General features: G+C 38.4%; 1 protein-coding gene across 3 annotated transcripts in view; it reads right to left on the bottom strand.

Moving 5' to 3' along the window:
* ELOVL7 (ELOVL fatty acid elongase 7) overlaps window positions 1–16,613 on the bottom strand; it is a 31,742-nt gene that overhangs the window by 4,430 nt on the left and 10,699 nt on the right. For all 3 annotated transcript variants that reach the window (XM_059874034.1, XM_059874036.1, XM_059874035.1), the window contains exons 2-6: window positions 7,691–7,779; window positions 5,543–5,733; window positions 3,231–3,311; window positions 2,660–2,716; window positions 871–976 (exon numbers count right to left, since the gene is read on the bottom strand). In XM_059874034.1, coding sequence (XP_059730017.1) covers window positions 871–976; window positions 2,660–2,716; window positions 3,231–3,311; window positions 5,543–5,733; window positions 7,691–7,754 — 499 coding nt within the window. In that variant the 5' untranslated portion in view covers window positions 7,755–7,779. The remainder of the gene's footprint in view (window positions 1–870; window positions 977–2,659; window positions 2,717–3,230; window positions 3,312–5,542; window positions 5,734–7,690; window positions 7,780–16,613) is intronic.

Raw genomic sequence — 16,613 nt, 5'->3', positions numbered from 1 at the left:
TCATCACCCATTTCCTGGGACAAAAAAAGAAAAAAACGACAAAACATATTTCTAGGTAAACATGTAGGAAACCCCACTATTTCTCAGTAGAAGCTCCTGAAAAAGCCTAAGCTGCCCCAGAAATGGATTAATAAATGCCTGTGCATTTCAGACTATTCAGAAATGGCAAGTTGTATTTATTAGCGGTGCACACTGCTAATGTGGCATAGGAAAATGCATGCAAGGACACACCAAGCAGGAAAGGGAAAAGTGAAGGTCAGCTTATAGTGGTCAAAGAATTTAAATTCAAAACAATTCAAATATGTTTCTTTAATAACAAAGGTCCAGAAAATATTTCTGTAGTTTAGTGAAAGCTGAAGTATGAGGTGTATGTAAATCCCACACGTGCTACCTAAAGCCAGTAAAAGAAACTGCAACAAAGACCGAATAGTTTCTGAAACAGGAAAAAAAATGAAACAGTCCTCCCCTCCAGCTCCGTTCTAACATCGTAGGGGTTGAAGGGGTTCCAACATTGAAGCAGTTTCAACAGTTATTTGCTTCATGTATCTCCCCTAGCACTTAAGATTTTTCAATAACTTCTCTTTCTCATCTAATTACGTTTTTTGCTTGTACCCAGCTCTCTTCTCTGTGCCTCTTCTCCCCATAAGAAATCAACACTGAACAAAATGCTGTCAAATAGGAAAAATTAGTATTCCCCACCCATTTAAATAATTATGGTGATCTCAGTTGTTCCAAAAAATGCTGCAGAAGTCTAAATTTAAAAACACTGATGTTTCCAAGGTGTTTAATTCTCTTTTTTTTTTTTTTTTTGTCTACCATAGATAACTACTAGAAGATATGTTCAACATGAAGTCCACTCTCTCTCCATACCTGCAGCAAATTTGACTCCAAACCACCAGGTCCATGGCATGATGGAATGATGAAAGACATGCAGGAATGTAACTTGGTTGTTTTTCTTACGCAGCACAAAAAATATCTGAAACAGATTTTTAATGAACAGAATGTTACAGAAGACAATCAAGTCCAACATATTTAAAGAAAGATGTACACATCAGTGCTGGTCGCTGACACATACATTTAAAAGTTCTTCACAGTACAGTGTTGGGAGAAGAAGGAAAACTGAGCAACTGTCTGGCTGTGCAAACTAGTTTTCAAAAGAACTTAAAACCAATAAGTAAAATCCACCTGTGAAATCTCAAAAGCCAAGGCAAGCTTTGAAACCAAATGTCAAAGGCTGAGCCATCACCTACATGTGCAAAAAACTGTGTAAGATGGACTTGCTTGGACTGAGAAGTCTCTACAAGCATCAGATTTTAAATCTCCTAAATATTAATGAAAAGGCCTTTTGAGAAAATTACCTGAAGGACTAACAGTAGAAAAAACTATGTTAGAGAAATAGCACTTTATTTTGACCTCTGACTTAGCTATCATTGGAAAACATTAAAATTGTACACAACATATGTAGGTATTCTTAAATTATATTGACAGGCCCCATTTTAAAGGACAGACATCAAGGCAAATGTTAAGGGAAGACAGCAAAAAAAATGTAAGAAGTCAGGTCATGGAAAGGGTAGTATCAGATGGCAAGCAAACATAGAAGAAAAGAAGTCTGGTGTGCCAGAGAAAACATTTGGAATCAGCTGATTTAAATACAGCTAAAAATTTACCTTTGCAATAAAACAAAAAAGCTGATGAGAAAAAAGTACCTAGTTGTCTGTATTCAAACAAAACAAAGTTTTTTAGAAATCAGGCTTGGAACTACTTAAAAAGGAGCACTATAACCTGTGGGGAATAAAGGCAAAGAGAGGAATATACTTGTCAGGATTTTCCAGTTTTAGTTTTGAATTCCTGACACTTCCATACCATTCCATTTGGTTTAGTCAGTAAGATCTCCCAGTGTTGAATCATGAACATTTGCAGATGAAAAGTCAGACGGCCAGCTTTGCTCAGAGGATGTAGAACATCCTCACTGCTCATGAGTCAGCTCATGAACCATCACTATTGTGTCCCAAACAATAGGGAAAAAACTGCAGCTAATTCCAACACTCAGAAGCTGGTTTGAAAATACCTCAGTCAGTCCCATCTGGTGCCAGTCTTGGGAAAATGGCTGGTGGTGGTGAGCGAGGTCTGCATTCTGCTTCAATGCACTGCTGCTCAGACTTTGCTTAGAGTGCCAGCCTGACATCAAACATCTCTATAATCACAACACTCAAGACTTAGAGCAAGTAGGTATGGCAATTTTGTCCTGCATTCAGAGCTGCTGATAATATGAATGGGAAAGATAAAATCTGAAGATGATGTGAAAAAAAAATTCAGCATGATCAACTGGTTTTTTTTATCTGCAGTGTTGAGACAAGCATTGCCATAGCATAACAGATTAGTGTACTCAGCTGTTAGACTAGTTATCCAGACTTCCTAAATATTTAAATATGCATTGTTCCCTCATTAACATTTTTCCTGATAATGAAGGAAGAACAGTGTTAAAAAGACAGTGAGATACAAAGAGATAATAGGGGTAAACATTGTGATGGCATTCTAATAATTGAAGATTGGAGGATTAAATAAAAAGCAACTTATATCCTCAACCCTGAACAGCATCAGTTCTTTCGGTGTGAAAAGGAAACAGAACTACTTCTTTTATTAGGCTACAAATACTTACAGTGTCTAATAATTCAATGAACTTGGAAAAGAAGTAAAGCCAACAAGTGCGCACCATCTGCAAGAATAAAAATCAAATTGTCAAACCATAAAACTCATAGCAGGACAAATGAGTATCTATTTAAAGGAAAGTATTGGGCCAAGCGATGTTCCAAGGCTGACAGAAATATTTAAATGTACAGTTTGATTGTTTTTTCTTTAAAAACATAAAACAATTTTTCAACTTAAAGGAATTTTAAAACCAACAAAAACAAGCCAGTGAATTCCTTGACTCTTTCTTTCTCCCAACCAACCAACCAACCAGTTAACTCATGTGCTCTACATTATGCAAGAGGGTATTTCCATTTAGTGCATTCCACTCTACAACAGTACATTCAAAAAGCAGGCTGTTCAAAAAGCATTTCTAAAAATAAAGTAAATGTATAACACACTACTTTGAACAACTTGGTCTTGTGGAAGTTGTCCTTGCTCATATCAGGGACATTGGAACTACATGATCTCCAAGGTCACTTCCACCCCAAACCATTCTATTGTTCTATGATAACAATTCACCTCTGTCTTTGGCAACTTACTCTTAGAGCTGTCGGTGACCTTGAGTAGTCAACAATATCGCACCGGAATGAGTATCCTGTGGCCCAGCCTGACATAAGAAACTGGAGGAAAAAAAGGGCAAAGATTAACTTTACATATTTGAAAAATTCATTAATTTTGGATTACTTTTGCAATCACTAAGCAGGAGGGGAAAAACAATATTAAAAACACCTTAAATCAGCAACTTTGTCAATCATCTACCTGTGTGTGGGATAGCTACCACAAAAATCCTTTGCTGTTGCAGATTAATGAATTTCTAATTCCAGGACCACACCCATAGACAAGAATTTTCTTCCTACACCCATTATTTCAGCTTTAGTAACTGAAGAGAAGAAAGAGATGCATCTCAAAACCAGTGTTAAAAAAACAACTTACTGTGTAAGTAAGACCACAAAACCAAATATAATTATTTTTAAAATTGCTATCACAGCTAACTATCTTAATATAAAAAAGAATGCAACACAGCATCTTAATACTCTAACAAAACCAACACAACAGAAAGCCATTGCTAATTATCATTAAAAACAAGGAACAAATCAATATGCATGATGTATATTTAATATCATAGTCCCTAAAATTCTGCTTAGTTAAACTTCATGGTTCAATTAGTTTTCCACTCATATGAGTGATGAGAAGCTACAACAGAGAGCACATGACCAAAGGACTGTATGTACTAAATATAATCTTTTCTCTTGGAATATGTTGAAGTTTGGACAAGAGGAACAATATTAGTATTATAGTTGGCTTATTCTACTGCCAGCCACTAGGACATCTGTATTGTATTTTATATCTTCATGATGCTTCTCATTATCACCATCCACTCATTCATGGTAAGAGCTTCACCTCTCCTAACTGAAGCAGGCTTTAGTCCTTTTAACTTCCTGATTGAGGAAGAACTGATTGCTTAAAAAAACCAAAAGGTTTCTTTAGAATGCCAGGACTAAAACACCCACCAAATGACTTAGTTTCCAAAAGGGGAAGAATTAGCTATCTTGCTGACCACCGGCCAAGAGCAGAAATTCCATTGGTTACACTCTGTCCGTGCACCCTTTCATGAAATTGTAACATGGAAGCCTTGACAGCAGACTTATTGAATTCTGTGCCAGTGTCAGACATTAATAGAAGTTTAATTTTTTTTCTTTTATTGTTTCTTTGTGGTTTTTTTAATTCATTTCTGAGGTTTTTAACCAAAACCAACCTTGGAACTAAATTCCAAAAGAAAATTCAGCAATTTTTTAATTTTAATTGTCTAAATTGCAAAAGTGTTCATCTTTCCCACCACTTTCCACAAAGTCATGACACAAAATAGCTGCTGCTGCAGTGCCTTTAGAGAGCTTAGAAGAAATGTCAGGTAGTTCACTGTAACTCATGATAAGATTCATGAAAATTAAGCTAACAGGAACATATCCTGCCAATTTGGCACAATAATCTGACAGCTTTTTATTACTAGTTTGCCAAGCCTGAAATAACCACATAGCCTGGGAGTCACACACAGCATCAGTACTAGCACAGTGATGCTTCACCAAGCAAATGTGTAAGGCTGTCATTCACACAATAGCATCAACGAATAGCTACACTTCAAAAAACCCCACCAAAGCCCACAAACTCCCAACAAACAAATAAAGCCCAACAGCAGCAAAATCTCAACATTGCTTTTGAAAACAAAAAGAGAATTCACTATTTTGCGGTTGTGGGGAAAATCAGTGTTAAAGATACTAATAATTTGGGCTTAGGGGGGAAAGCAGGGGGCAGAGGTTGGAGGTTTTTTGTTCATAGGGGTTTTGTTTGTTCATTTAAAGGACAAAAATGCCTTGAATTAGATTTTGTTAACCTGTGTCATTGATTTCTGTCATTTAAAAGGCAGATCTAACTGAAGATTATTTCATAGGAGACATACTCTATACAGTGTTTGAAAAATCAGTTGTTGTTCCTTCCTCTTAAGGGCAGGCTGTCACATTATCACCTAGTAGGACAGAAACATTTACAGAATACTAAGAAAAGCATATTGTCTGCTTTTCCTGCTGCAGTACAAAGAACTTAAATGATGAAAACTTTAAACTTTTTAAATTATATATAATAACAGAAAATGTTTCATGTTCTCTCTTTCTGGGTATGACTTATTCTCTTTTTCCAAGAATTCCAAGTATAGCATACAACTTGGAGGATGATAATTACTGCCATGACAATAACATTTTTTTGAGAATTGCAGTGTAGGAATTATATTAATAAATTTATTAAAAGTTATTTGTTAAAGACATGAAATATATAAATACATTACAAACATAGTACTTACTTCATAAGTCATATATAAAGAGAGGGCTACCACACTAAAATTATATAACGTCATGATCTGCCTGAGTTCAAAAGGTTTTTTATTTTCCATGAGTTTGGGTCCCAAGGAAGTAACAAAATAAACATAGGTTCCAATGATAAAAGTTGTTGGAAAAGGTGAAGACATGAGTGGCCAGCCTTCCAGTCTTGGATCTAGAGGGGGTAGAGGGAGAAAAAAAAAAAAAAAAGAAAGAAATCAGATGTCTACAGTACTACTAAAACAGCTACAGAAAAGTATTTAATTCCTGATGGTCAAGGTTTTTCTGTCACTGATCACATTTTGGAGTCCATTCACCTCAAATCCATACTGACAGGATAACATGATTTAACCCATGTAGGACTCAGTGCTTCTTTCTTCACATATAATGAAAAGGAGACACAGAATCACAAGTGACATAGAGTTCTGTCATTACAGCATAACCAGCACACACTTTCATATGACAAGAAAGTTATAATACAAGCAAATGTTGCAAGTTATTCCATAGTTATGCCAGAGAGCTGTATTGCAGAGGCACCTCCTCCTGGAGCACACCCCACTCCCTCTTCCTGCAGGTGAGGCTGGCAGGTATTTCACCTGAGCATCACCATGATTTCACTGCACCCTTCTGTGGTTCATCACAGAGTCCCAGATCACCAAAGACTGCCATATTTCTTCATAAGCAGGTGAACTGACACAAACCTCATGTAATTTTTATTTTCTTTAAATTTTTTTTTTTCACTGACTTTTGGAAGATTTGGTTCAGAATGATCCCAAACTTAACTACTGATTGTTTTCTGTGTTGCTCTCACAGTTTGCTGCAGCATTTTAAGGGTAAAATTATACTAGTGTTATTTTTGTCAAGTGTTTAATTCATGGCCAAATGAATTCAAGTCAGCGAATTTTCAACCCACAGCATTCAAGCAACCTTTCACCCATGAGACCTTCTGATGTGGTTAACAGCCACTGGAAGTGTAAAAACAGATTGAGGAGGAGAGCATATTACAATGCTGCTCACAGCTTGTGATGTGCCAGTGCTGCTGCCCACAGACCAAGGAGGACTGTGACCCACAGCATGAGGAATCTGCTTGTGTGTGCTGCAGGAAAACCACCATCTCTTCACAACTGACTGTTTTTGTTGTATCCACCCTTGCCCTGCTCCTACCAAACCTTTCCCGCTGTTCTTCCCAGCCTGACCCTGAGAACACCATGTTCCACCACTAACACTATGACACAAAATGCCAAATACAAGCACTGTTGGAGACAACTCAGGTTCTGGAGTCATGGACATTGCAGCAGAAATGCTTGCTCCATCCCAATCCACTTCATCCCATGAGTCATACTAATTAAACTCCCTGCTCACTTGCAGGCTATGCTTTTACAGAACAAGAAAAGAGGTGATCAGCTGTGCTAGAAAAGATAAATCAGTAATCTTATAAATCAAATCTTAACCACTTCTCAATTTTTTTCCAGGAATTAGAAATTTCCTGTCACTATCTGTCTACACAGTGAGAAACACTGAGACTGATGGTTCTTAATCCCAAAACTGAGGTCTTCTCTATCAGCTTTTGGTAAGCAAACAGAATAAGAGAGTGGCAACATAAAATCAAAATGTGATTAATATCCCTTACTAACTGCAACAAGGGACAAACATCCCTTTTCAAATTACCACTGTGACAGAGTTAATTACTCTGAGGATTTCAAAATACTGAAACTTATCAGGGCTTGGGTTTTTTTTCCATTTTGCAAAAGCAAAATGCAGTAATGCAATGTGCATTAATTAACTGATAAAATGCAATTGTTTGGTAATGAAAGAGAGTTGAAACTATACATTCAGCACCATAGGAAAAACTCAAACTATATATTCAGGCAACCAGAGACACTGACAGGAAAATCACTGTCTGCACTTAATTTACTCTGACTTTAATTCCATAAACTACCTGAGTTTGGTTTACTTCCTATTTTAAAATGCAGAAACTAGGCTGTCATGTTAATAGATAACCTGGCAAGTCTTACAAATATTCACAGGATGACAAAGCTACTTCTAAGTTGATAAACAGCACACCTAGCATAGCTACACATTGCTATTCAAAATTATTGGGAGTTACTAAGTTTTAGATTTAAATGACTCACCGGCATCTTTAATCCATTCATCATACAGTAGTATAGCCTTTGATGTCAGATTGCTAAAGGCCATTTTCACTTGATTTTTATGATGCTGCCTGCGGAAAACAAGCCAAAACAGAAATATGAATTTTTATCAATGAAGAAAGATTAATAAAGTTTTTTGGGAAAGGTTTTCAGGAAGCAGAGTGGTAAAAAAAGAGAAAAGACTAACGGAGGACCATATGTGAAATACAGATCAGGAAGCATTAGCTGGCCACATCCCACTCTCCTTGGGTCTAATTTATAGCAGAGCTGTTATGCACGACAATATGATTTTGCAATCTGTACATACACACCAGGTGCTTCCGTGCCATAAAGTGTTATCTCAAGAAACTGTGCTGTGGTTAACCATTACAGTTAAGAGGTAAATATGAATAAACAACAGATGCTTAAATTATTTCTTATCACCATCTCCTCTTAAAGTCCAACTCACTGATATATGAGGAAGTTCAACTTCACAACATTTATTATTTAAAAAAAAAAATCTAAATAATAAGTATTTCTAAGGTATGTGGGAAGGAGAAAAGGTACCAATATGTCAGCATACTCCTTTTAAATACAATAATTAGCCATGATATAATTAGTATGCAAATCCCACTCTGATGAATCAACTGTTTCCAGAATCATGGAATGTCATAGTACCAATGGCAGCACCATAAACCCACAAAAATTATCCAGCACATCCACTTTGCATGTAGTAACCTCCTACTTATGTAAAACTGTTTAGAGAAGTATTCTTATATGAATACTGATTTTTGCTCCACAATCAAGCATTCATCAGCCCTTCTATTGCCTCATTTCCTCTAGAAAATACCTTTTAAAAATCCCAGCACATTTGATGGTGTTTTTCTTGTACCCACTCAGTGTCTCACTTTACCATTTTAATTCTCTCAATACAATCTTCACACTTTACCATATTAATTCTCTCAATACAATCTTCACACTGTATTCACCTTTATTAGTAGCATTTATTTATTATTTCAGGCTGCAGGACACCTTGATAATCAGCTCCCTTCCTCTGGCAGCCCTTCTGCATCTCCTCCAGCTAAGCCAGCTGCAGATTGAGAGAGCCAGTTCTTCCCTCATGATGGTAATGCATCGCTCTCCTCAGATCTCCCCACTATCATCTTCTCATTTATCATCACCTTAACAGTCCAGAAAAACAATTTCACCCTTATTTCCACTTCCACAAGTACAGCCTGTTCACTGCCATTTCACAGGAATTTTTAGCCAATACACTCACCCTTCATTGCAAGATGCAACACAGACAAGCCTGCCTCCATTAGAGTTCAACTGATCTATTTCATCTCCATTCTCATTTTGCTGCCCACTTGTTTTCCTGGTTGCACTTCTGTCCCGTGCCTCTGAATATCTGAAACCACCACCAATTCCAGGTTTGGAAAATATTCCCTCTGCAAAGCTCTTTTAAGTTCACATTTTCTAGAAATATCATCCTCCAGCATCAGCATTTCCCAATTCAATATCACTGCCTTCACGCTTGTCATTTTCATGCATCCTGTATTCATATTACAATATTTGCTTCAGCACTCTATGCTGATAAAGGTGCTGACAAAACAAGAAGTAGGGGGCATCCTCTTTTTTTACTAATGGAAACAAAAGGAGCACTCTTGCGTTTGACACTAGCAATCACATGAGAGAAAGCATTTTATGGTTAGAGGCAAATTTTAAATATTATTGTCACCTTGCTCCATAAGCCAACTGTGGATGATATCAAACACACATAAATCCAACCCTGTCCTGAGCACCAGGTACTTCAGAGTGCTTAACTGTGACAGCCAAGCAATTCAGCCATAACTGGTGCTGGGAAGGGACCATTAAAAATGTTTACTTTCTAAATAACTATTGTATTAAATTGTTAGACCAATTACAAAAAATTGTCCTTTTAATCCAGTATTCTTTCAGTTTCAGACATATGAGAACAGTATGTCAAGAGAAAAGGCATGGCAAACTGAAAGTACTTCATACAGTGGTTATAACAGAATTCTGCCAAAGCCCACAGAAATCTTGCACAGAGCATGGCTCAATTTTTGAACAAATATATTAACTGAATACAAATATCATATTATATTTAACTGGTTCTTTGGTAGGAAAAGTAGCTTCCTGATTTCACTGCCACCCAGTTTTCCCACCCTCGCACTACTGGAACTCAGACTGGCCAGCTCAACGTGCTGACCAAGACTAAAGTTAAACAAGAAATCTGCTTCAAGACATCCTCTTAAAAATCCAGAAAATTCAGTGCAGATTCTGGCAGTAAATCAATCGCCACATAGTATCAGTATATTTGGTTTGCATAGCCAAGCTTCGGTGGTGGGGGACCTACAAGGCGGCTTCTGTGAGAGCCTGAGAAGTTTCCTCAGTGTCCAGCAGAGCCAGTCTCTGGTGGCTTCAAAGATGAATGTGCCACTGGCCAAGGCTGGGCCAATTAGAAATTAGAAATGGTGGTAATGCCTCTGTGATAACAGATGTAAGAAGAAAAAAAAAAAAAACCATCCAATGTTTGTGCAGATGCAATTGCCACCAGAGAAGAGCAGAGTGAGAACATGTGAGAGGAACAGCCCCCCAGACACCCAAGTCAGTGCAGAGGGAAGGGCAGGAGGTGCTCCAGGGGCCAGAGCTGAGGTTCCCCTGCAGCCCCTGGTGCAGACATGGGGAGGCAGCTGTGCCCCTGCAGCCCATGGACGGCCTTGGGGATGCAGAGATCCACCTGCAGGCCCTGGAGGAGACCCAGGCCAAAGCAGGTGGATTCCTGAGAGGAGACTGTGAACCCATGGAGAGAGAAGGCCACACTGGAGCAGGTGCAGGCTGAAGGACTGCACCCCACGGAAGAGTTAATGACAGTGCAGCAGTTCATGGAGAACTGTTGCTCATGGGATGGACTCACACTGGAGAAGTTCATGGAGAAGTTCTGGAGGAGTTCTCCCATGGGGGAGACTCCATGCTGGAGCAGGGGATGGACTCCTCTCCCTGAGCAGCGGCAGGATATGTGATGAACTGACCACAACCCCCATTCCCCATCTCCCTGCATCACTCATGGCGGGAGGAGGCAGAGCTGGGAAGGAGGGAGGGGTGGGGGGCAGGTGTTTTCAGGTCTCATTTTACTTCTCATTGTCATGCTCAGACTTAGTTAGTAATAAATTCAATTATTACCTTTAAGTCTGTTCTGCCTGTGAGGGTATTTGGTGAGTGATTTTTCCCAATCCTTATCTTAACCCATGAACCTTTTGTTGTATTTTTTCTCCCCTGTCCAGATGTGAAGGGGAGTGACAGAGAGACTTTGGTGGGCATCTGGCACCCAGACAGGGTCAACCCACTACAACAGGCTTGGGGTGTTGATTATAACACCCTTTTACATTTGTCAATCAACAACTGCAAACTCACAAATAGACAATTCTTGGCATTTATCCACTTGACTCCTTCACTTTAGTTTTTGCATCAGAAGTCAGACAAATGTGCTGTCAGCGTTTAAATGCAACACTTATGCCTGCTAGGCATGGAGGCCAAATGCAAGGCTTTTATCTGGAATCCGACTATTTCCAATAGATTTCTTCTAGTTGTAGTAGAAAGGCAGATGATGAAAATAGTGAAACTGCCCTTGCTGTACTGATGGTGAGGGATTTGTCCCAACTCTCCCGACCTCAGCACTCTTCACAGCTCCTCTTCCTTTAAAAGTCCTCAAAAATTTAGACAGCAGAGGCTCTCAGCCTTCAAGATTTTTTTCTGTTCATAGTCAAGCAAGAAACAACTCCACCACAGTTAGCAAACTTTTTCTGAAAGTTCCTGGAGTTCAGTAATGCTGGAGTTCAGTAACGTGAGAGAAGGATTTACACAGAAAGCAGCTCCAGCCTCAGCATTAAGTAGTGACTGATCTGAATCTGAATCTAAGCAAAATACAGTAAGTTAACTCCAATTACTTTAGGAAATAATGTCTGTAAGAAAGACACTGCTGTTCAGAACTTTTCTACAGTTCAAAGGTTTATTTAAATCTAACTTTTATATAAGACATTGCTATTTCAATTTGTTTTACAATTCTACCTATTTTCTTACCTAGCTACCCAGTTTTCCTTCATAAATCCACTTCTGTGAACAATATTTTACATTAATGTTAGGTTCTCAGGATAATTTTTTGTTAACCACCTACAAAAGGAGAGTTAATGGCAGCATGAAAAATATTTTGCCTTATCTTGTCACACTTACTTCACACATATTCATACACACTGGAAAGTAATATGATCAAGGCCTGCTTTTTTTTAAATGGAAGAGTGAAAAAAAAAAGGGAAATCACATACTACACACAAGATAAACAACTAGCTTGTGCTTCACCAAAGAAACCAAACCATTTCTGAAAGACTGTTTTTTGATAGTATGACTGTGTTGTTAAGAAGTAAACTGATAATGCTTTGACCATAATGCAATCTTCCAAAATATTTGGCAGTAGGCTACAGAAATTATCTTCTAAGAGACTGGAAAGAGTTCACCTAAGGGGTCAAAGAGCTGGGGCCAGAGAAGGCCATTTGTTAAATACAGAGTTTTAGTTCTTCATACTATAAACTCATCTACCCGTTATGCATTTGTATAGCCCTAGTTCAGTCAGGAAAACATACATTTGGTTTACCTACCTGCTAATGTACTTACAGAATCAGCACATCAGCACTTTTATTTCCAATATTCCCCTTTCTGCTCAGATCAAAATTTTAAAATGCCATTAAAATGCACAATAGATTGTCCAGTTTGTAGCAAACTCTCTCAAAATTAGTTAGCACAAGCAGAGTCATTTTCAAAATTGGGTCATTTTAAACAATATATTGCAAACAATTTACATAAATTCAAAAACACAGTCATATAAGTAGTCTAGCCAGCTTGAAAAGTTCTAAATAACAGAGACAGTCCTCTCAAACACACGCAATTGGAAAACAACTTTCAAAATCACCTAAAAAACATATGCAAGATATTCAGCTCTTCAAAAGAAATAAGCACAACTTTTCTTTTCTTTAATGGAAATAATGCTGTGTACCTAAGTCAGTGCAGCAGCATAATTTCTGAAGATATCTTTAAACAAATGTGCCTCCACCACTGTAAGAAAAGGAGATATAAGTGAGGCAAAGGAGGAAAAGGTTTGTGTTGTGCTCTGGTTGCCTGCAGCTCAGCAAACAGCTGGAAGAGCCCACTAACTGCAGCTGAGGTAAAGGCACACAGCTTGGCAGAACCAGTTCTAGGCTGGAACATTACCTTTACTGGAGGGACAAGGGCAGATAAGATTGTTTACACCAACAAAAATGCCACAAATACTACAGCAAACCATATGAGAATGTCTGACGATGAGAAGTGGTAAGGAAACAAGCTGTTGGAAGTGCTCAAGTTCACTTAGCTCACAAAACTATTAGTGATTTTTGTAATGGGAATTACTGGTATGCCTCAAATATTCCTAATTTTTAAATGAGAACAAGGAGTTTCTCACATTCCTTTGGTTAACCCACATGAAAGATATTCTTTATGCTCATTTATTCCCCCTACATATGTTTAAAATAATAAAACAGATATCAGGATTTGCTTTTAAGTAGTAATTTTACAAAAATTGTTTTATGTTAATGGCAAATAAACAAAATAAGCACATAAAAGAACTTCACCAAAAAATACACAAAAAGCAAAACCAAAAAAAAAAAAACAGAATGAAACAATCTAATATAAGCTCTGTCACTCAAAAAACCAATTTTCAATTCAGCATGAACTTAAAACACTTAACATTAAAAAGATACATTAGAGAAAAAAGCTTATTATTAAAAAGACAGACAAGATACTTTTACAGTGATCCTTTAGAAAATGTCTGGAGATTATGACAACCCAGGGCAGAATTCAGTGGTCTAATTTCCACCCAGGATGGTTCTCAAAAACAAAGCTTCTGGAGCATCACACCTAGCCCAGTAAGACAGTGATGGCTGGAGGATCATCCACCCTGCAGACCCCACTGGAAGATGGGGAGAGCCTACAGCAACACTGACACATGCAGGTCTGATTTCAAAATTATAGCTTAAGAAATGGCAGTAATACTGGCTTACATATTCAGGCACAATTATGAAACTTTCATGTTTCAGAATCACTTTGTATACTGTTGTTAATTCTGCTCTTGAAGTTCAGAAGGTAATTAAATTAGGACGTTTCGCAGATGGTATCTTAAGATTTACCTGGGAAATACCAGCTCTGCCCTTCCTATTTCCCAAGGCCGTGTGTTACATAATTGCAGTTATTTTACCTACATTACTCCCTTATGTCACATGGCAAGCAACTACAAACTGCCTATTATATTACATGGATTACTCACCCATGTTCTGCAACAAAGTTTTAAACTTTAGCTGGGTGTCACCTGTTGTTGTGGATTTTGCTGAGAAAAGTTTCTGTCACCTTTTCCATTTTTATGCCTTCTCTCAACCACCCAGCCCAGTTTGTGAGAGATTCATCTCACAGGCAAGTTTGCTACATCCTGCTTAAAATTAGATGGCTTTTTCCTTTTTGGTAATATCACTTATAAACACTGCCCCTGCTAGATGACAGTGGACATCCTAAAAACAGATTACTGAGGCTTAGAAACTTTATTAGAACATCTTCCAAAATTCCTCATTGGAACTATTCAATAAGATATCTAATGCTTATCTTGTGTAGTCACCCTCACAGAATTTTTTACATAGCACCTCTTTATTGAATCCTTTGCTTTTTAAACTAGCATCAAATCTGTTATTCACCTATGTGACTAAAGTAATCTAAGTAGCACAACTAGTGAAAACAGGTTTCATTTCAACTACACTTCACACTGGTTTTTTGTTTGTCCAATGGATTTCCCACTCTGCTGTTGTGTAAAATAAAGACCAGCTTGTATTTGCTTCCACGCCTCTCTATAAATGTTAAAAGAACAGATACTGAAGACTTCATGCCAAAGCTGAACAGTAACAACAGGCATGGAAAATCCCCTTCTTATGGGAACAATTTCAGGAGCGCCCTGCTTTGTACCCAGCTCCCAGCCAGAATTACATGGGCACTCTCCTGGATCACATACACTGAACCAATCACCAGTGTCTGATGAGGAAGGCCCCCTGTGCAGTCCAGTCCCATTGCATCACTGCCAGTGGGTCTGCTCCAGGCAGCTGCAAGATAAGCCACAGCAGTTCAACAATCCAAATTAAAGCTTAGGCTTTGAGAAAGAAAAAAAGTTAGTATTTCTCAGTCAACTCAGACAGAGGGAAAGGCTGAACTGGCTTGTGCAAAGGAAACATTAAAACTCACAAACTGAAATGCCACAGAAAAGGAGAAAAGTGGGAATAACAGCCTTGTCATAGATCCCTTTAAGCTGATAATGAAGTCATGTAGGGAGGCCACATCATTGTACAATCCCACCTACTAACAGACAATCCTGTACTAGATTGCTAGTCAAACACTTCACATGCTCCACCTCAAAAAGACATCACACTGTCCACCAGGGACACGCTACAAGATGAGATGTGAAGCCACAAAAATTACATTGTGCTACAATAAGGCAGGAAAAGACCTGTCATCACCAGTATCTTAAATATCTGAAACATATCACCTGGGGTTGCAGGGATGCTTGTGAAGTGATCCTAGGGACTAATCTTCTACATCAATAGAAAGACTTATCAAGTCTAAATAGTTCTTGCAACCATAGCCTGGAAGGAAGTTTCTTTGCAAGTCTAAATCCACTTATCAGGTTAAATCAAGTATGAGACTGTGGGCACATCCCCAAAAAAATTCTCAGTTTCACTTAGGACTTGAGCACCATGGACATCACTGTATCTTCACCAATTTTCTCCCCCCATACTTCCAATGTTTCAGAGAAAGCAAACAACATTAGCAGGGGTAAAGTTCCTACAATTTCAACTTGTTTTCAGTGCTCCCCTGCCTTTAACAAAAGCTCTTAATTGAGTATTTAATGTCAGCCGTCCTTCAGCCAACTAGTCTCACCTACCTACTCTGCTGCAGTGAGTGGCTCCTCACAGAGCTTAGAACAGAAGCTCCTCCTTGGTGCCCCAGAGCACAGCTTACACTTGGCTCCTTTGACTTTGATTCTAGCTCCGTGACACCAGCTCACAATGTCACCTAGACCTGCATACACAGTGACTCCTGAGGCACACACACCATGACAACTTTCACTTAGAAGTCAAAATAAGGTCGTTAATGCCACCTCACTTCCTCATTAGATAATGGTATATCATTACCCTTATCAAAGGCCTTCGGTAATGCATTGATTTAGTAACTGGGCCATATCTGACCCAGGTTAATGTCCTCCTTTCCCAAAGGATTTAGACTCTCCTGCTTCCTTCTTACCTTATTGTGCAATTAGGAAAGCATTTCAGATTTACTTGAAAGACCTGATCAGCTAAGCTTTAGGTCATTTTAAGCAGACTTTCCCAAAACGTGAACTAAAGGCTAGAAAGCAGCAACACAATCTAGTCTTTTCAGCCGTGCTGTGCAATCATGCTAACTCACACCCCCTGTGCTCCGTGCTCCTTCATCTACAAGCCAACATCTTCCTAAAATACAGAACTCTTAACCATTCTGTTTGTTTTTCCTGTACAAACAGCTACAGCCGAGACAGATCTGATAAGGATATGTAAGAATTATGTGCAGCTGTGGTGTTTCTAAAATGTATACACATCATTAGTAACCAAGCAAAAGAGAATATAGAGCTCTGTCCTGAACTAGAGGGGTTAGGACTGCTATTTACCTGCACTGCAAAAGGTAACACAGACTGGGGTTTTTTAGCTGCCTCAGAAGCACATTTTTAATACTCAGTTTATAAGTAAGCTCTAAAAAGAGAGAGGGAATGCAAGTGCCAACTAAATACTTTGAATGAAAGGGATCAAAG

The sequence above is a fragment of the Haemorhous mexicanus genome, chromosome Z (assembly GCF_027477595.1).
Source record: "Haemorhous mexicanus isolate bHaeMex1 chromosome Z, bHaeMex1.pri, whole genome shotgun sequence".
NCBI lineage: Eukaryota > Metazoa > Chordata > Aves > Passeriformes > Fringillidae > Haemorhous > Haemorhous mexicanus.
The sequence above is the reverse complement of the archived record's forward strand: the minus strand, read 5'-3'. Positions and strand labels throughout refer to the sequence as shown.